At 30.4% G+C, this 22,303-nt stretch overlaps 1 protein-coding gene and 1 long non-coding RNA gene across 4 annotated transcripts in view; one reads left to right on the forward strand and one right to left on the reverse strand.

Annotated features, from left to right (window-relative positions):
- Positions 1–22,303, forward strand: part of LOC146530182 (uncharacterized) — a 189,937-nt gene that overhangs the window by 166,674 nt on the left and 960 nt on the right. The gene's annotated exons all lie outside the window — the stretch shown is intronic.
- LOC146530183 (neurotrimin-like) overlaps positions 1–22,303 on the reverse strand; it is a 79,950-nt gene that overhangs the window by 38,967 nt on the left and 18,680 nt on the right. For both annotated transcript variants that reach the window (XM_085200408.1, XM_085200409.1), the window contains exon 2: positions 381–622. In XM_085200408.1, the coding sequence (XP_085056534.1) occupies positions 381–456 (76 nt within the window). In that variant the 5' untranslated portion in view covers positions 457–622. The remainder of the gene's footprint in view (positions 1–380; positions 623–22,303) is intronic.

Below are 22,303 nucleotides of genomic sequence, written 5' to 3' on the forward strand. Positions count from 1 at the left end.
TAATAAGATAAAATATATTTTGACATGTTATTATTTTCATTATTTGAGGCAGTTTCCGAATATCCATGTTCACCCTCGCTGTGCCGATATGATATATGTTTTGATAAATCACTCTAATATCGGTAATGCTATATTTCCCTTGCATGAGAAACTTATTGGACAAATGTTCGACATCAAGTTCCCAAAAACCGAATTGAAACAACTGTATAGAATTTTCGTTTACCATCTTATATTTTATGAAGCTTCTATGAAAGATTTCCAAGGAATTAATCCTTGTTTCCTGAATTTTGAATGGTAATCTTATATAGTAGAAGTTCAATAGCTTTAGAAATCAAACCTCATTTTGTTTGTATCCCCAAGTTTCATTAAAAAAGACTTACCATATTCCGGGAACGTCATACAGAACGCCACAGCCAGGAGGAAGCCGATCACGTCGCCAAAGTCTTTGCTGGCCATTTTATTTTTTCGCTTAACCCACGCTGCCTTTTACCGACATTTTTAGTTGTCTATCTCACATGAATCACTTAAGCCGTTGGTCCATGTCCAGCATCCTTTTTATGATCGACTCTTTTGAGGACATTTTCAGATGCCTAATGACTTGCCACAGCTTAGTGTATCATATCTGGAATAAAGAGAATTTGAAATTAAAATACTATTTTTATAGTATTACTTTCGTTAGAGTCTAGATATTTATATATTTTGACTGAATTATTTCATGAATTAAAACTTTTAGTAACAAAGATCTACAGGTTCTACACTTTTACTATATCGTCGTAACGAATTAAATACATATGAGTAACAGAAAGTACCTAAATTAGTTCATAGTATAATTAATTAATCTGCAGGATTCGATGGCCATAATTTTTACTAAGAAGATAAAAGTTAACTACTAGTGACATTTATATTTGGTTCGTACATATTTTTTCAATCAAGTCTACATTCCATTTATTTCTATATCCATATTTCGATGTAAATAATAATTCAGATTGTGTTATTTATATTATAAATTTTTGTAACGTCCTTGTCCTCTTTAATATATCAAATGACGTTAGCCTATATCCCAGTTTATACCACCCGGCCCCCAAAATGGCTCCGTCGTTACTGTAACATTTCTGTTACCAAATTGAGCGGATATAAGGCTGTGGATGTGATGGATTATTATTATTTCCTCTATATACTTGGTGCCAGAATAAATGATCGGTATTAATTTTAGTTAACACTAGTACAACAGCTTGGTTTTACTCAAAATATTTGTTTTTTTATTTTTTAAAAAGCTGTTTTTATTGCAACATGAGTCAATAGAAAATCTATATACTATGTTTTAAATAATCTTTCCCTAGATCTGTCATCTGTCAACATGAATGTGTCAAAAGATTTTTTTTGTTATATTAGTAGTATTAAAAATACATATTTTATTTATCTTAGGTAAATAGAAAAAAATAAGAAATTTACCACACAAAGGAAATTCAATTTGTTCTACAAATAAAACTTGACGGTGTAACAAGTATACCTGCGATATTCCCGAGGCTTTACATAAATGTGTTTCATGAGAAACAAGGCGTTTAAAAATGCAAGAGGCAAAGATTAGCGTGCAGATTTCACGAATAACATCCACGTAAGTAAATTTTCCTCTACAAATTACTCGGCATATCCATAGACGGCCCCGAGAAAATTTAATATTTTCAAAGTGTTCATAAACCGAAATAAGTTGAAATAACGACGTCGGCGCTCCATTTTATTATGTAAACACTTTAAGAGGAGAATGTGAGACTTTGTTAGACAGGCGAGAGCTGTACGAGTATGTGAAACTTGTTTGTGCTCGTCGCTGTGATCCACTGCGTTACCCATTTTTTTATCATAGAAACAAATAGACCATGATACAAAATAAGTAATGTAAAATTAAATTTAAGATAAGTCTTTTTTACTGTATTGGTAGTTCAATGTAAACTTAATTATTACAGACTTAGAAATGACCTATACTTCACACTATAAATATAACATCATATATACAAGTAGTGTAATGTATAAAATACAAAAAGCATAAAATTAATCATACCAGTATAAAATCTAAATACATATATTATAAAGATAAGCAATTTACAAGCAAACTTTGAATCCCTAACCATCATAGCCAAACGATCAATCCCGATTACAACACTAAAATAAAACAAAAAAGTAACTTTACAACAAAAAAACAATTCAATTATAAAATAATAAAAAAAAATCGCACAACAATTTATTAAAGTACAAAGTGGAAGTGACCTGAAAGGGACATGTATTATACAAAAGCGTCCAAGGCAGAAATTGTATTGTGCTCGCTCTCTTTATGTTCGCCGCGAGTGTCACTTCTGTACCGGTAGTCGGTAGTGGGTAGTCGGTAGTACCTACGAGTACGAGAACAGCTACTGGCACTGGCTGGAGCTATTCTTTCTCGTCACCCACTTAATACAATTTCTTGTCCATACAGTATTTCTAATGAAATGTTTTATTCAGACGTGTGTAAGATAGCTGGGACTGTTTTCTTTTGTCCTAGGCAATTCTATTGAATGTGGAATCAAGTTTGTGTTTCTTTTTATTTTATACGTTTCAAGTGGAATATTTGTGTGTAGTATAGATTTTATATAAATAGAACAAAAAAAATTGGAATTTTAAGTAATATGTATACTTAATTATTTGTGAAAGTACTAATATATTTATGTAAATTTTTAATTTCATTCAAAATTATTGAACAGTTAGTTAGGCAAGGGTTGTTTATGCGTTTCACTCCCACTCTGAAATTGTTTAAATATAAAATCAATAAAATTTAAATTAGTTTGACTAATTCAATTATTAGTAAGGAATGTATCCCAATATATATATTACTGTTATATACTCGTAGGTATTTTAAATGAAATAAGCTTAAAAGAGTCAAAGGCAACACAAGATTAAGTTAATATATTATATAGATATATAAAATATATTTAGTAGTATATTGCTTTGCGGAGTTCATTTAAGCGTTTTCTCAATTCGCGTAATCCTAATGATGTAATCAAAAAAAGAAAGGCGAAATAAAATGTGGTATTTGTGATTACTCAAAGACAGCAATCTATCTTTTTTTCACAGCCTTTCGAGTTTTCCAATTTGTCTGAAATGGTAATGCAAAGGAAATAAGATTTTTTACAGCTGAACTGATCACGCCTTCCGGTAACCTAGCAAATGTCTGTTTTTTAGATAATTGAATTGAAAACAAAAATGGACATTATTTAGTTTTCTTTTTTTATTATATCTATATTCTAAAATATTAAATGTTTTCTCGCCAGGAAATGTCTTTAGATAGAACAAATAGTGACTTTACTCCAAAATTTTTTTTCTGGCTCCTACATTTTCCACATCTTACGGTGGGCAGAAATAACTTCAATGCACTCTGCTCCACTTTCTTACCTTTCTTACGTTTTCTTGCTAGAGCAGTGCAATAAAAGTTAATGAATTATTTACATTCCCTCGAGTGGAAATCGAACCTCAACTCACGAACACATTTTATGCATTCTTTATCTTTCGTATCTATTTACCTGCTTATTTCAAAATACAATATATAACACCAAGTTAAACCTTGCTTCCACTTAACCTGTATTTTCATTTAATCCGATATCAGCATTTTTAATCTCACTACGTCGACAAGGTTCACGACGACTTGATCCCATTTAGATAGCGCACTGCAAGTGTACAGAAGTAACGTTCTGTGCATATGCATTGTGTTTCTTGTGAATTTTCAATATATTTGCTATGTTTTCATAATAGGATTTTTTAAAATTGGCTTTAAAAATAAATATTGTATGAAGTAAATATTTTTTTTGGAATTGTTTAAGAAAAATATTGGAAAATTGGGATATAATAATATTTTACAGCTACTTTTGAAATTGTTATATGTTTACTGTTTATTGTCATGTTTTTACAGATTTTAAGAGACGGATAATTTTTTTAGCTCTGCTACTTGTCCTATATAAGCAGGGTAGGCGGAGGAAATCAAAATTTAATAAAAAATATTTGACTTTGCCTTTATTGTGTAAGTGGTAGTAAAACGTGGCTCTTCTCACCAGGGCCATAAAAAAAAACTAACTGTCATAAGTACAGTCACACAAAATATTTACTTATAACTCATAACTGTCATAAGTACAGTCACACAAAATATTTACTTTAAATGAAGTACTGTATACATATTACTATGTTTAACAATTCATATTACAGGTGAGTACAGTGCACTGCATTAATCATGTTACCCTTTAAGCTTATTAACAGTACTGGGTGTTTACAGGACACCCTATCAGTTCCATTTGTCTCAATTACTAAGCTATAAAATGTTATTACTTATTTGTGAAATAAAAAATATAATATTGTTATTATATTTATTGTGGAATATTTTACGCATTTATATGGAAATGATTAATTATTTCTATCATCAATTAGTGATAGAGGCCAGGCGTGACAGTGACACAAGCGTGTATTTCCTCGCTAAGCGCGCCTCTCAAAACGCAATGCCTCCAGAAAAATATTAATAATTAATAATAATTAATTCCACTTTACAGTCTTACAGTCCTTTACAGTCGCACACCATTACCCCTGCCATATCGGCCTATATGTACTTATATAATATTTAAAATACCATAAGAATTGTTAATATTATTATATCAATTAAATAACTTTATTATATTATTTATGTATGTATGTAATCTATAGGCATATACGTTCCAAAGAATACAATAACACAAATAAAACCGATATCCTTCATATAAACAGGCCGTAAAAGCAAGTTTTGTACTACACATAAAATATTTTATGGATAAGTTGTTTCTGAAGTTATGGGCTAGTGATTTGGGTTCAGAGTTAGGTAAAAGTTAAGGCAGCATAGTTCATAATTAGAATATGTAAAATAAATGATTTATATATTTTAAGGCTGTCGTGAAGGAATGTGACAGCATCTGTAATGGGTGTAGATTCGTTTCCCAGTTGGGGGAATGATAATATATCCAAATTATTTTCATATTCTCGTTGAGTTTTGCCATTCAACACGTATGGTCTCGAATTCAAGGTTGAAAGGGTAGTTTGGAGTGTCTATACACTGGGCTTTATTTACCTTACTATGTGTAAGAAAGGGTTGACAAAAAAAATACGAGAAATTTTTGTTAGGAATTGGGAAAAATTGCATTAGTGATGTTATAAAAGTTAAATTTTATATTGTAAGAATTTTTATAAAAGTATTCTTCTATTAATCTTAATAAATAGTCAGATTGAGATACATTTGTATTAAGAAAATCAGTTTTTTCAGTTTCATATTTATATAATAGGTTCTATGAATTAGCATCACGTTCCAAAGCGAAGATTTAAATAGACAGCAAAGTTACAAAACTAATTTGCATTGTAACACCGTTACTTTAGCTGATGTAAAAAGTTTACGACCTGAGGCGACTAAGTGAATTTATAGCTGGGAATATTTTTGTATAAAATGAAATTATGGACATAGAACAAGATGAAACTGAATTTTCATTAAACTACCCACAAACTATATACGCTGTGAAATTCTTCTCTCAGCCCCCCGCGGAGGGAGAGGGGAGACGGTTCCAGGGCTGAGCCCTCAGACCGTGGTGGTCTTTCTCCGCCCATGGCTATGGGCGCGTTGTTGGGGTGGGCCAAGACCCTGTAGTTGTGTCCATAGGGACTGGGGGAAAGTGGAGCAGGAGAGGAGCTATATGCTGCTCGGGCGGTCAGCCCAGCCGGGTGAGACCCCTGGTAACCCAGAAGAGGCCCAGCTTAGGCGACTATATACGCACGTGTTGTTAGCTATTTTATACTGAAGTTGTGGTTCTCAAAATTTTAGATTACGTTACGTTAAGTACTGACATACGGTTATTTCACATCCGTTTATGAAGGCTTCACAGTCACAAAAATATTTTATACTTTGACGACAAATTTTCCCTTTTCCTTGCTAATTTCATAGTTTAAGTGGTCCCCAAAATTTAAGCTGAACTGTATAGATTTTATAGTTGGCAAAGTATCAAAGTGCTTGAGCAGTGTTAAAGTAACTTTCTAAGTCTTAACTTAACCGTTTAACGCCATTGACAAATTAGACCAAGGAAGTTGGAAGAAGAAGTGTTTTAAAATGAGGAATAGAGTGTCTTGACACTAAGTTCCCAGGATCCCTTTGCTTACAGCCTGAAGGTAAAAAAACACATTTATAGTTAATCTAGTTAATTAACTTAGCATCGAAATAACGAAAATATCTGTTTAATATAAACGTATTAGCCTTAGTTCTAATAGAGGCTATACCTATTAAATGAACATGGATATTGAGGTAAGCCGCATTACATTAATCCCATTTTGGTTATTATAGTGCTTTAGTTTATTATATTTTGTTCAAGCAACTGAATAGGGAGTTTGATTCTTTTTTTTGATTATTTGTTTTGGTAAAATACAGATAAAAATCACTTTCGGAATTTAACGCCGCATTTTGTCTACCAAAGCAGCGAAAAGTAAATAGTTATTTGTTGTTATTCCTATGGTATCTGTCTAAAACGTTGTCATTCAATAATATTGGCTGGTTGTAATCAAATGGTTAAGACCCTTTATTATAATGATCGTAATTAATCTAAAATATTTTCACGATGTATCCCGCATATAGTAGAGCAGAGGAAAACTAGGGTTAAGATACTCCGTTCCTAAACCTAGCTCGCTATTTTCAGAATACAAGCCAAAAAAAATTGTTAAAAAAACATATAACAATATTATACTATCATAAAGGAGATTGTGCAGCCAGAATTAGAAAACACGTACATAAAAACTCATATTGTCACAATCGTAAAATCCTCATCTTATTTATCTTAAAGGAAACATGTATTCCTCAACAAAACCTCCATAATGTAGGCTCTAAGGTAAATACGTCACGCGTACTTCGAAACGTAAAACCAAATCCAATCTCTTGTGGGCGTGAATAAGTATAGAATATCAAATAAAATCCTGTACTGGGATCATTTTTATTCTTAAGAGCTTTCAAATTTGAAGTGCATAAAATAAAATGTAAAGTATTTAAAATTATATAATAAATATCTAAAAATACTATACAATATGGTCTTAGTTAAACTTATTAGTTTCGCTCAAAATCGCACTTTAACAACGGAAGAAGAGCGATGAAATAATTTTTCATTCGCGTTTTTCACTTTTTATTTATACCTCCTTTTATTTATGGGGGGGGGGTCGACCCAACAACCATCATGTTTACTGTTTGACGCTTTCTCAGTACACCTCTAAGGTCTTAAAAAAAAACTGACAGTTAATAAATTTATATTAATTTATCTATATACATGTTCTCAATTCCTCGCTCTGGTAACGAGACAAAGGGCGGCGTTTAGTACTGTCACGCAACTCGCAATGCCTTCAGAATTTAACGGTAAATAGGAAATGGAAGTATAATGAGAATGAAGTGTTTTAACACTAGGTTCCTGGTTCTCTCTACCTACCCTGCATGTACGGGATACCGCGTTAAATAAAAAAATATTACAACATAATTTTAACGTACATAAAACATTTATTCTGAAACATTATTCCACAATAATAGAAACGCTATCAATACAAAAGGTTCCAATACAAGAATAAACTTTCTAGAGCACAATTCTTATGGACTATCGTATTTTTAGATAAAAATACTTGCATAACCTATTCATGAATACTGTAGGTTAGCTTTTGTTTTTATTCAAACATCGAGCTTCAGCAATGTCCCCTCCCTTCTACAAGCCGACCTTTGGAAGAGTTCCAAATTGTGCTGCCATATTTTCCAGTGGCCGTGATTTAATACACGTAAAATATTTCCCTTGTTAAGATGACGAGCCAATATTCCGGAGTCCATTTAATCATCATTTGTTATGTTTAAAAGTTTGAAGGTAGGGTCTTTTATGCCCCAGATATATTACATTGTAAATATTATATGGTAATATTATTAGTGTTGGACCGTTTGCTTGGAATGGGATAGTTAGTTATGGTTATTATCGATTTTTATTATTTTTTTAGGGTCAAGCTTGTATTCCGCATACAGTAGGGTAGACAGAGGAAACCTAGTGTTAAGACACTATATTTCCCATTTTCCGCCGAATTCTGAAGGCGTTGTGTGTTGAGTGATTTTTATTGATTTCATATTATGCATGTACCAGAAAATTATAATTTTTATTTTGTTTTATGTATTCTTGCCTAGGTGCGCAAACATGAAGCTACCACTCAAAACATACTGATGACAAAACCGAGTGATTTATTCTTTATAGCTAAGCTTCAAATATTACAGGAACGTAACTAATAATTTTAAAATTGTAAAGAAATAAGATTTTTCTGTCAAAAATAAAAGATGAAATACGTTCGGTTTATATTTTATTACGAATGAATACACTGTTCCGTACGTTCGTAACAATTACACAGAATATTTCTTAAAGCATTCCACTAAATTATTCCTCTTGGCTAATTTCCATTGTTGGATTTTCCATTGCTTCCTTCCGTTTCATCATCTTGTCGTAATCGTCTAGCTTAAACTTCGTAAATTTTGTATATGTTTTTAATCTGACACTGTATTCTGCATATACCAGGAGAGACAGAAGGAACCTAATTCTCGGGGGAATCAGACGTTACCTCAAAATAACAGTTTTGGTTCCGCAAATCTAAATTTGGATATTATCTGAGGAATATTAATAACGTCTCTATGTATACCAACTCTGATATCAACTGAGTGGACGATTGTATACAAATTCGACGAGTAAAAATGGAAACTATTTTTTCTCTAAGTTTTATTAATTTTAAAATATTTAAGTCTAACTATATAAAGCGCGATTAAATGTTAAAATTTTATGGTTTCAAGTTCATTAATTACTTAATTAAAGAGATCTTCGATCTTATTTGGCGTATTTCATATCGATTTAACTCAGATAGGTTTGATATCTTAAGAACTTTTTGATATGTAACAAACTATTTATCAACAATTTAAATATTTTCCTCAAATTGAAGTCACATCACTATTAGAGAAATCGGGATAAGTTCGAATTTTTTTCATGTTTAAATGTATAGTAAAAAATCAATTCTACTGTTAAAATGTGATTTTATTCTAATTTGTTATTTGTTAAAATATTTCTTTCACAAATTACTATTTATGACAAAAACATTTCTTATTAGAATTAAATATTTATTTAAGTCTCACGTCAACATTGTAAATAGAACTCTAACACACACCACTTTTGTCTAACTACAAACAGAATAGAATATTAAGAAAATAAGAAATGTAAAATAAAATTCATATTCTTCATACCATTTACTGTTACTATTACATTTATAATTAACGTGAAACTCGAAGAACCATTAAAAATTTCTAGTTCATTTTCTTTTAGAATTCCAAAAGTTGAAAAGATCGCTACTTTAATAACGGCCACTTAAATTACGTAGGGTAATTATGAGAGACATTTATAAGCTTAGCACTACGATGAGCGGGATAACGAAAAGGCGAGACAAAGAATTTTTTTCATATTTTATCCTTTGTAAGCTTGCCGTCACCACTTTTTATCATGAGATTGTGACAGCTAAAATACACCAAACATTTCTTAGTTAAGCGAAGATTTAATGAACAATTTGAATGCAGTCCAGGTAGAAAATAAATTTTAAAAATTTAGTTCCAATTATTAGAATAAATTTAAATTTTTGAAGGTAGACGAAAAATATTAAATTTGACTCAATTGTGTCCTTTATCTTGATTTCATTAGAATTCAGCTGAAATCTAGAATTAACCTAATGTCGTAGATTAGATTTTGTTATTTGAATCTTTTTAAAAGGATTTCACTGCTTTATCTTATCTTATAACCATTTATTTACATTTTTATTTTAGAGTTTATTCAGTTTATTCATTGCATCAATTACGTTAAGGTAATGACACCAATTTAGGCACGAAGTCTACTTTACCATCATGTTTTTTTTTTCATAATATTTTTATTAATTGTTCATTATGTCCAGACAAAAATCGAATGTTTTTCATCCAACAATTACTTACTTATATAAATTAACACCGGATGTGTGCGAAGCATGTCAGAAACTGGTTTGACGTAAAGTATCAGGAATTTATTAGTGAAGCGGCGTCACTTATCAAAAAGGATAACACGATAAAATATAGCTACATTTATTTTCTAAAATGAAACCCAAAAAGGTTGCGGTTTGAACTTTCACTAAATCAAAGTAAACATTATCGAGTTACAATAAAGCCATCCATTTTATCGTGAAATGAAAATCTCTGAGCACACAAGTCTAAATTTACAAAGCGGGTTCGATACCCGATTCAGGTCGAGTGTATCCAGAACTACTTAGCTGGAGAACTAGTCAACAACTGAAAAAGCCGGGCCATCCTATATTTTCTGTTATACTCGTACTTCCCAGTAGTAGCTCTCATGTTTGCTTGGAACAAGTGATACAAAGTGATTGATGCTTAAATATTTGGTTTTCGTTGTAATTGAATATGTAATGAATTGAATGAAGAGAAATTTGATGTTTAATTAATGAGAGCATAACAAGAATTGTTAATTTTCATAAATTATGTATTATTGCTATTTGTATTTCGGCCTTATAAAGGAAGTGAGGAAATAAGTAATAAGATTTAAAATAATATTAATTCGAAAGTACTTATAAAGTCCATAATAAATAATGTTTAAGAATACTTTTTAACCGACTTCTGTAAGAAAAGGAGGTTATCAATTCGTCTGTATTTTTTTTTTATATTATCTAAAACTGATCATAAAAAGTGTAACCTCAGCAATGTTTTTTTTTTATTTTACTACTACTCGGCGGAATGGATTATTTTTATTTATTTGCTCTGGTAACAAAACAGAAAGCGGCGTTAAGTTCCACCATTCACCATGCATTGTCTTAATCATTCAATGGAAAGAGGACAATGACATATCTTAGCACTACGCTTCCTCTGCTTATCATGCTATAAACAGAATACAGCATGAGGTTAAAATAGAATAGTCAGATTATTAGATATTATATTTCTTCTTACGGTACGATGATAAAACTTAGACATACTTATACGAGTATATATTTCTTATATATTCAAATAAGATTCCTTCAGAATCAAATAATATACATTCTTCCCTATATCACTTTACAGCTTATTATCCACAAATACAAGTAATAAAACTATACTAACCAGCTTAGCAGTAAATCATTGTAATGTAGTATTCCTATTTAGGGCATGTATCGGTCCCCAAACAGCGACTTAACAAAACTAGCGTAAATTTGGGACTATTAATATAAATTACCTCGATTTAAGGGACCCTTGGGGGATTAAAAGGATTCTATTTCTCATCATATAATGTAAAATATTCATAAATGTATGTATATGTGTACACAAAGAAAATTGTGTGTAATTAATAATTTCAATTTACTATTTTAGTTTTCTTTGTGTATATCTAAAGAATTTGGTATAGTAAGAAAATAATAATAATTAAAAACAAAAGACAATTTGCTTATCTTTCGCTTTTTGGAAAATTAACATTTATATTTTAAAGTATTATTCCACACTTAGGAAAGAAAAATATTTATTAAGAAAACGTATAAACATTTGAACGTAACTGGATTTGAACGCTAGTTTAAGAAATAAACACAATATAATATATGTGTTTTACTCTTAACAATATTAATATACATTTGTTATTAATAATATTTCTTAAAGCATTCCACTAAATTATTCCTCTTGGCTAATTTCCATTGTTGGATTTTCCATTGCTTCCTTCCGTTTCATCATCTTGTCGTAATCGTCTAGCTTAAACTTCGTAAATTTTGTATATGTTTTTAATCTGACACTGTATTCTGCATATACCAGGAGAGACAGAAGGAACCTAATTCTCGGGGGAATCAGACGTTACCTCAAAATAACAGTTTTGGTTCCGCAAATCTAAATTTGGATATTATCTGAGGAATATTAATAACGTCTCTATGTATACCAACTCTGATATCAACTGAGTGGACGATTGTATACAAATTCGACGAGTAAAAATGGAAACTATTTTTTCTCTAAGTTTTATTACTTTTAAAATATTTAAGTCTAACTATATAAAGCGCGATTAAATGTTAAAATTTTATGGTTTCAAGTTCATTAATTACTTAATTAAAGAGATCTTCGATCTTATTTGGCGTATTTCATATCGATTTAACTCAGATAGGTTTGATATCTTAAGAACTTTTTGATATGTAACAAACTATTTATCAACAATTTAAATATTTTCCTCAAATTGAAGTCACATCACTATTAGAGAAATCGGGATAAGTTCGAATTTTTTTCATGTTTAAATGTATAGTAAAAAATCAATTCTACTGTTAAAATGTGATTTTATTCTAATTTGTTATTTGTTAAAATATTTCTTTCACAAATTACTATTTATGACAAAAACATTTCTTATTAGAATTAAATATTTATTTAAGTCTCACGTCAACATTGTAAATAGAACTCTAACACACACCACTTTTGTCTAACTACAAACAGAATAGAATATTAAGAAAATAAGAAATGTAAAATAAAATTCATATTCTTCATACCATTTACTGTTACTATTACATTTATAATTAACGTGAAACTCGAAGAACCATTAAAAATTTCTAGTTCATTTTCTTTTAGAATTCCAAAAGTTGAAAAGATCGCTACTTTAATAACGGCCACTTAAATTACGTAGGGTAATTATGAGAGACATTTATAAGCTTAGCACTACGATGAGCGGGATAACGAAAAGGCGAGACAAAGAATTTTTTTCATATTTTATCCTTTGTAAGCTTGCCGTCACCACTTTTTATCATGAGATTGTGACAGCTAAAATACACCAAACATTTCTTAGTTAAGCGAAGATTTAATGAACAATTTGAATGCAGTCCAGGTAGAAAATAAATTTTAAAAATTTAGTTCCAATTATTAGAATAAATTTAAATTTTTGAAGGTAGACGAAAAATATTAAATTTGACTCAATTGTGTCCTTTATCTTGATTTCATTAGAATTCAGCTGAAATCTAGAATTAGCCTAATGTTGTAGATTAGATTTTGTTATTAGATTCTTTTTGAAAGGATTTCACTGCTTCATCTTATCTTATAACCATTTATTTACATTATTTTTGTTAGAGTTTCAGTTACACAAATTAAATTGAATTATCCGAATTACACTAAATTTAGAATAGATTTACAAGAAGTCTTAAATTGTGTCAATTACGTTACACTATCATGTTTTTTTATTCATAATTTTTTTTTTTAATTGTTCATTATTTCAAAACAAAAATCGAATGCTTTTCATCCAACAATTACCTACCTACTTAAATAAATTAACACCGGATGTGAGCGAAGCATGTCAAAAACTGGTTTGAACTAAAGTATCAGGAATTTATTAGAAAAAAGGCATCACCTATCAAAAAGGATAACACGATAAAATATAGCAACATAATTTTCTAAAACGAATTCCAAAAAGGTTGCGGTTTGAACTTTCACTAAACCAAAGTAAACATTATCGAGTTACAATAAAGCTATCCATTTTATCGTGAAATGAAAATCTCTGAGCACACAAGTCTAAATTTACAAAGCGGGTTCGATACCCGATTCAGGTCGAGTGTATCCAGAACTACTTAGCTGGAGAACTAGTCAACAACTGAAAAAGCCGGGCCATCCTATATTTTCTGTTATACTCATACTTCCCCGTAGTAGCTCTCATGTTTGCTTGGAACAAGTGATACAAAGTGATTGATGCTTAAATATTTGGTTTTCGTTGTAATTGAATATGTAATGAATTGAATGAAGAGAAATTTGATGTTTAATTAATGAGAGCATAATAAGAGTTGTTAATTTTGCATAAATTATGTATTATTGCTATTTGTATTTCGGCCTTGTAAAGGAAGTGATGAAATAAGTAATAAGATTTAAAATAATATTAATTCGAAAGTACTTATAAAGTCCATAGTAAATAATGTTTAAGAATAATTTTTAACCGACTTCTGTAAGAAAAGGAGGTTATCAATTTGTCTGTATTTTTTTTTTATATTATCTAAAACTGATCATAAAAAGTGTAACCTCAGCAATGTTTTTTTTTTTATTTTTGTACTCGGCGGAATGGATTATTTTTATTTATTTGCTCTGGTAACAAAACAGAAAGCGGCGTTAAGTTCCACCATTCACCATGCATTGTCTTAATCATTCAATGGAAAGAGGACAATGACATATCTTAGCACTACGCTTCCTCTGCTTATCGTGCTATAAACGGAATACAGCATGAAGTTAAAATAGAATAGTTAGGTTCAATTTCTTCTTACGGTGCGATGATAAATCTTAGATATACTTATACGAGTATATATTTCTTATATATTCAAATAAGATTCCTTCAGAATCAAATAATATAAATTCTTGCCTATATAATTCTTGCTTATTATCCACAAATACAAGTAATAAAACTATACTAACCAGCTTAGCAGTAAATCATTGTAATGTAGTATTCCTATTTAGGGCATGTATCGGTCCCCAAACAGCGACTTAACAAAACTAGCGTAAATTTGGGACTATTAATATAAATTACCTCGATTTAAGGGACCCTTGGGGGATTCAAAGGATTCTATTTCTCATCATATAATGTAAAATATTCATAAATGTATGTATATGTGTACACAAAGAAAATTGTGTGTAAATAATCATTTCCATTTACTATTTTAGTTTTCTTTGTGTATATCTAAAGAATTTGGTATAGTAAGAAAATAATAATAATTAAAAACAAAATACTTCTTTAGAAGACGTAGACTTCTTTCGAGACGACCTTTGGATTTTTGGAAAATACAGATTTTATTAACATTTATATTTTAAAGTATTATACCACACTTAGGAAAGAAAAATATTTATTAAGAACGTATAAACATTTGAACGTAACTGGATTTGAACGCTAGTTTAGGAAATAAACACAATATAATATATGTGTTTTACTCTTAACAATATTAATATACATTTGTTATTAATATAACATTTTCATCATATTATTTAATCTATGGTATCCTCGTATACAAAGTTCGGAGGCATTATTGTAATGATTTTCAGTGGCTTCGTCTCCAAATATCAAATTCTGTTATTAATTTAGGTTGTGCCTTACTTCGGGCTAGCTTTGTTGAGGAATATTAATTAACTCGTACAATCACCTATTCATGCATAATATTTGAAACAAGATTATTAAATTATTAATAAAATTATTTATAAAAGAAATAAATTATTAAGTGCATTTTTTTATACTTTTGGGTATGTATGTCTTACATCATAAGGAGGGGATTTTCTTCGCCGCTTTTACAGTTCTTTTGGCCTAACAATCTGACGAAAGCAGGCAGATGCCAATCTGGTCTACATGTTTTTTTATACAAACTGTCAACATGAAAAATGTGGCCCTAAACCCAGTACAGTCAAATTTTTTTCGTCGCTTTAAATTTCTACGTGGCTATATTGAAGAGAATCAGTATTAATATCAGAGTTTTAAATAGCCAAGTGGCCTGAGAAAGTGTTGAGGTTTTCATTAGCCTCTGCTCAAGATATTTGCCCTAGATTTGTAAGAGACAATAGAAGTCGATATCAAGTATAGATTTCATGTATTCCAGAATACTCAGAAACTTAATTCTACGACCACAAGTCCCAAGGTCAGCATGTTTTGATCTGGCGTAATAGTATTTGCCCTTTGGGCCCTCGTATCGCGTACATCTTACAAAGGGTTATGCAATATGAAGCAACTTCCTTATCGTATTACTTAAATAGGTTTAGTTCTGATCAAATAAATCGAGTTACCTATTGGGACCAGATGGTATACTAACTTTCAGGTAAGATATGCTTTGTTACAGAGTACTTACCTTTTACTTACCGCGTCTTATGGTAACTAATTTTGGCGAATAATAAGCTTGGGGAATTACTATTTATAGAAATGCCTTACACAGGAAATTACGAATATCTAAATTTGGCTTTATTTTTGACTATTATTATTAATAATTATTTTCGGCCAGTCGTGGCACAGGGGCGCAAAGTGTAATTGTAAACGGGATAAATTGGGGGTCGATTTTCATTCGCGAAAATGAAATATGCGTCTAAGCAAAAGGAAGGGTATTGACCAGTATGTGTATATAAACATGTTTTACTGTTACACTGTTGATTCTAAGATATTTATCAAAATTGGTGAGATTCTTTAGAGCGGACTATCAGGATTGGGGTTTTTGAACTTTTTTATAATAACTTATTATTTTAAGAAAATTAACTTTTGCGAAAATTTCATTTCATAACTAAAACAAAATTTGTAACTAGATCCATTCTTAAAACTCTTTATATTGACAAAAAAATATAATAATAAAGCTTACACAAAGAAAAGCACAAAGAACACTCGAAGGTCCTACAATTTTTGCTATAATATAATATTGTTATTTGACCTCGGAGCATCTTTTAATCCGAATAGTATTATTCTGATAACCACTTATAAGTCCTTCTCAAGTCCTCGCTTCACCTAACATTGCCAACTTATTGTTTTGGGTTGAAATAGTTCTGTTTATATTCCCCAAAAGGGTATATTGCTTATTTAGAGGGCTTTTGTACATTCAGTTTGCAAATATTTCCACTGAAGATCTCTATCTCGTTGATGAATACAATTTGAACTAATAAATTGAACTTCAGAAGCCAGTCGTAAAAGATTATTTGTTTTATAAATATGTATAAATAAAAAATATTTTAAGTTCTTTTATAGTATCATCAAATATTTCGTGAAAAATTACGAAAAAAACCTATTATTATTAATTTTTTCAAAGATTTAAGGAAGAATATCTGTATACACTTATAAGCTATGAGATGATCTTTGAAAATATATTTATATGCTAGTTCCGAACTCACAACCAATACTTTTTCAATTAGATACTGCACCACGTTAACCTCATATCATCATCATCATATTATATATATATATATATATATTAATGATATTTTCCTCTCCCCTCTTCCTCTCTTTTCCTCGATATATTAATGATATTTTCTTAGAATACCACAAATATCAATTATTATAGATATTCTCGATACATCACAGGCGTATAGCGACGGACGTGCTGACCTCTTTCTGTCATACAGTCCGCAAAAGACTTACATTCTCGTGGCACAGTTGATAACATGCTGACATGTGGGAATAACAATTTTCTTACTTTTCACATAATTATGCTTTTTAATTCATACAGTTGAAATATTTTATATTTTGAGCTAGAAATCAATTGTTATTAGCTTGTATATACATAGTTTTGTGTAAACGAATGAGTGAAAAAAAAGGAAATATAAAAGCAACGAAATCCAAACAATTTCCGTAGTGAAAAAAGTAATTTAAAAAGAATGTATAAAAATGTATTTTCGACATAACAACACCGTTTTGGTATATTATGGGTAATTAATATAAAGTTTAATACGTATTTATGAGAAATAAGCAAATCTTGATTTTTCTACTATCCCTACCTTGCGATACTGTGTCAACTCATCTCATCGCAAATATGTATTCAGCCGTGTAAAGACGGCCTAGTTGAACCTGTAACAGCGAGTTTTTCAACCTAAATTCACTTTTAAGCCTCAAAAATGAAACTTTATATATTTTGGTTTAAATATATAACCATTAAAAGGCATTCTATATTATGAATGTTATGTCTGGTTATGAACAGAGACTCTATATTTATAGATCACATATATAGATATCTATCGACGCTGTATATCTAAAGAGATGAATATCATACGAACCGAAAATTATTCTGATACATTTATACAAATGATTGTCAACATAAAGGCTTTATATCACAGTCAAGATATATGGTAGGATAACATAGAATTGCTGCTATCGTTCTGTTGTAATGTGCCTGAAGGGATTCTAAGTTTGCACATACAAATTCAACTTGAGAAAATACATATATTTACTTTTAACTTATGGTTCCTAAAGTCAGGCTTACATCAAGAGCAGTGTCTAGTGCCGTTTCCCAAGAACGTAATATATTTATGGAATGATGCATCACTATATAATTCCTTATTATAAATGAACAATACTATTCTGTTTTTATTCCTATATATTATACATATAGGTAAATAAATACACAATAATTATAAAACCTTTCTAAATATTCCCTAATCCAATGTCAGACCTACCCTCGTTCATTTATTATTTTAAATGGAGTTTAAAACTGGCAATAAAAACGTCCCAAGTAAACACCTATCCTGAAACAAAGTTGATTGTAGCTTTTAATTACATAATATATTTGTCAACCTTATTTCCAAGCGAGGTACCGAATAGAACTCTGTTACATGGAATGGATCTAACGAGCTGTGTGAACGGTTCTGATAAGCCCAATTGCCCGAAATGATTTAAATTTATTCTGGATATATGGGTTTTAGTACAATATACGAAATACCAAAAGGCTTGCAAAATGGTTTGAATGTATGCGTAGTGGGAGTTCATTCTCCACAATAGAAAGGTTTCATAAGAAGGTATGGCTTAGAGGACAAGGCAGTTGAGTGGTTTGCAAAAGGCGTGAGTTCGAGTCCCTGTACTTTTAAATTTGTATACGTTTTCGAAAAATATTTTTCTATTCTTAGTAAGTACAGAATAATACTTAAATAATGATTTATAATAGATAATTTTGAAAAAATATCATTGAATTCTACTAAGACAAAAATAAGCTAATGAAAGAGTGAAAAGTGAATAACAAAGTTGTTACTTTAACTTTATCAGCCTATTCTACGATGCGTAAAAGATAAGTAGGCATATATAATACAAACAAATACAACTATATAATATGAATAATTATACTTATATAAGTAGTTTAATTATTTAATGAGCTTTTCTTTTCATAATTAGTATCACACAAAAGTTTTTGAACATAAAGTTACTTTATATACGGCTCAGTAACTTTGCTCTCATCTGTCATCTATTGACATAGATAGCAAAAACGTGAAGTATAAAAGTTAGCCAAAGTTAGAAACAAAAGATATTGTACTCGACTTAACTTAATCAGAGCTTTTAGATGTTTGATATTTTCTATCTTTGAAGACTTTAAAGCGTTTAAAAATATTATTTAAATTAAAATTTAGCGCCATAGAAAACACTTTATAATAGTGGGTTCAGTTTTCTTTATGATACGTATATAAGTATAAAAAAAATAATTTGTTTGTATTCTAGTATCGTGTAAATAACCATATGCACTTGAAAATACACGGTTATTTTGAAATTACCGACAAATACTTTTACTTATAAAAAATGGTCAATTATTTTAACTTGCAATTTTCAATAGTTTTTTATTGTCATAAAATGCGTTATTGTGACTTATTTATACGAGATTGATATACGGTATCGTGGACTTTTTTTTTCAGAAGGACCCTAGTGTTAGGACACTCCCAAAAAAAATATATTCCAAACAGTAGTTTCAAAGATCTTAGCGCTTTAACAAATAAACAAACAAACTCTTCCGCTTTCCGCGATTAGTAAAGATAGTACAGATAAATATGAACAACTTATTAACAACATGGTGTCTTCAGTATTAGTCTACTTACACAAATAACGTGTCAACGCTACCTTTTCCGTTATTTGTCACGAAGGCCGTGACACAGCTAAAATAAATACAACCAAAGAAATTAAAAAAACATGAGAGGACAAGAAAAAAAGGGAAACGTTGCTATAATTTACTGTAGAAGCCGCAATTTCAATTCAATTATAGAAAGAATGTTGGCGTTTAATAGTTTTCTTTATGAACGCGATCCGTGTCAAGGAAACTATGTTAAAAACTAATGTACAAACTGTTTTATAATATTTCACGCCAAATATTGCGACATTTTTTTACGCTACTCCTTCCTTAATTCCTCCTTCTTTAATTCGTCGAAAAGCAGAGAATGGAGTGTTTTGATACTACGTTGTGTTTTTACCTTGAAAAAGCTAACAGAAACCTTCATTTCCATGCTGTTTGCAGAAGGAAAGTAATCATTTTAACCTTATTTATTATTGATGGCAACTCGCCAGGTGCGTATTCACCTAGCTATATGAGCTGTCAGTAATTCCACCCAGTATAATGAATGTTTCGCTTGCCTTAATTATCATTACATTTGTTTTTAAATACCTTATTAAATATGTATATTTTAATACGTTAACACTAGAAGTGCCGAAGATTGAGACCCCCCTAGAACCGCTGTCGTGACAAATTTGTCCCATTCTACTTATTATGTTGATTGTTGGTATAATACAAAAAAAATATTATTAAAATAAATCGTAAAGTATGTAGACCATCTTTAATAATCAATTCTTATTATTTAACAAACATAAAAGTACCAAAAAACAAAACACAAAGAAAGAATCAAATATTTCAAATACGTTCTAAGGTCGTGACAACTAACTGAATAACTCTTACAAAATTATAAGTTATTGAAATTAGTTAATATTATTATTAGGCCAAGTAATGCATTAATATATTCTTCATCAGTGATACATCACAGATGATGATGATGATGATGATGAACATTGCGTGGTAATGCCTCCAGAATTTGGCGGAAAATGCCAGCGGAGTGCATAGCACTAGGTTCCCAGGTTCCCTCTACCTACCCTACAATTGTCCACATTTGGTATCGAGTGTTTTTTCTGAAATTCAAGCCTAGCTTAGTCATCCTTTCATCTGATACCTCACTTGAACTAGCGGCAAAATTTAGTATTGACACCAATTTTACCCCACTTTTCAGGCTATTATTTTTTAAGATTTATACATAAATGTATAGTTTTCAGATTTTTACCTGTACTTGTACTACATGTAGATGCTAGCTGCCAAATTTCATAATTCTAAGTTCACTGAAAGTACCTTATTAATTTGATTCCCTTTATAGTGTCGAAATACACGTTTTTTACTATGTAAATGGTCATATCTTTTTTTAAGGGCGCTTTTTCAGGAAATTAAGGGACTGTAGATCGTCATATAGTTGATATTCATATACTCATATGAATATCAACTCGATTTCTCCAAGCATTCCTGAAATAAAGGCACAGACAGACGGATGGACAAAAAAATGATCTTATAAGGGGGTTTTTTTTTTACCTTAAAAGCTACAGAACCCTAAAAACTTAGGCATTGACTGCTAAACCTACTATTCAATTTTTTTCCGCCCCCGCATGGCCCTTTCACCTCCACCTCGTCCCCGAGGCATGAAAATATGTCAAATTATACCCTCAAATAACAAAATAATAATGGCGGGACAAAAATGACCCAGCGGCAGTTCTAGGTAAATCTAATTTTTTTTCAAAAAGTATGACTGCTATAAAATTATTTATATCTTTAATTAAATAAAGGTGTAAAATTGGTAATAGTAAAAAAAAATCATCTACATAAATTAACAAATAAAAAAGTTATATACAATCAAACTTGCGTTTGGGTCAAAAATGGGACGGGGGCGCTTCTAGTGTTAAGCATTAAAAAATTACAATAATTGAATATAATGTTAGTTATTTAATATTTACTTACATCATAGTTGACGTTAGTTTGACTATACAACCGGTGATTCTCGGTTCGATTTGCTGTCATTTTCTTGAAAATTAATTTCATTTTCTTAAACAATTTTTTCAAACAAGAGTAAAATTTCTCAAAATTTTAAAGCGTACGAAATAAAAAATAAAATGATTAATCACTATTTTTTACATCACGATTGTGCCACATAATACAGGAGCTGAGTGAAAATTTAAAAAAATCTATCTAAAATTGAAATTGTATGTAGAAAATATTGAAATCCTTTTACATTTGCCAACATATTCCTTAACTAAAATAAACCTTTTGCTACAACCGGAACTCAGAGTCATATGAAAGCCAAAGTTTGTTTTTAGAAAACTATTTAATTTCACTAAAAGCTTTTCGGGCTCTTTCTTCTCGGTTGACATTTGGTCATGTGTCCCACAGACATTTTAACATTACATTTATCCCTACGACTGTACATAATTCATGTAAATATGTTCCTTTAATATATAATCGAGGCCAGTTATGTCACATGGGCACAATCGTGCGACTAAACGCGACAGGTTGTAGGTTCGATTCTTAGTCGAGGAAATTAAATATTTAACATATTAATTTCCTCGCTCTGATAACAAGGCGGCGCGAGATTTAAAACGCGCCTTAAAACGAAGTGCCACCAGAATTCGACGGAAAGTGGGGAACAGAAGTGTCTTAATAGGAACGTAGTGTATTAACCTTATGTTCCCAGGTTCTCTTTGTTTACCCTGCTATGTGCGTGATACAGCCTGAA

This window comes from Heliconius melpomene, chromosome 17 (assembly GCF_056956725.1).
Source record: "Heliconius melpomene rosina isolate 202511_hmr_F chromosome 17, ASM5695672v1, whole genome shotgun sequence".
Taxonomy (NCBI): Eukaryota; Metazoa; Arthropoda; class Insecta; order Lepidoptera; family Nymphalidae; genus Heliconius; species Heliconius melpomene.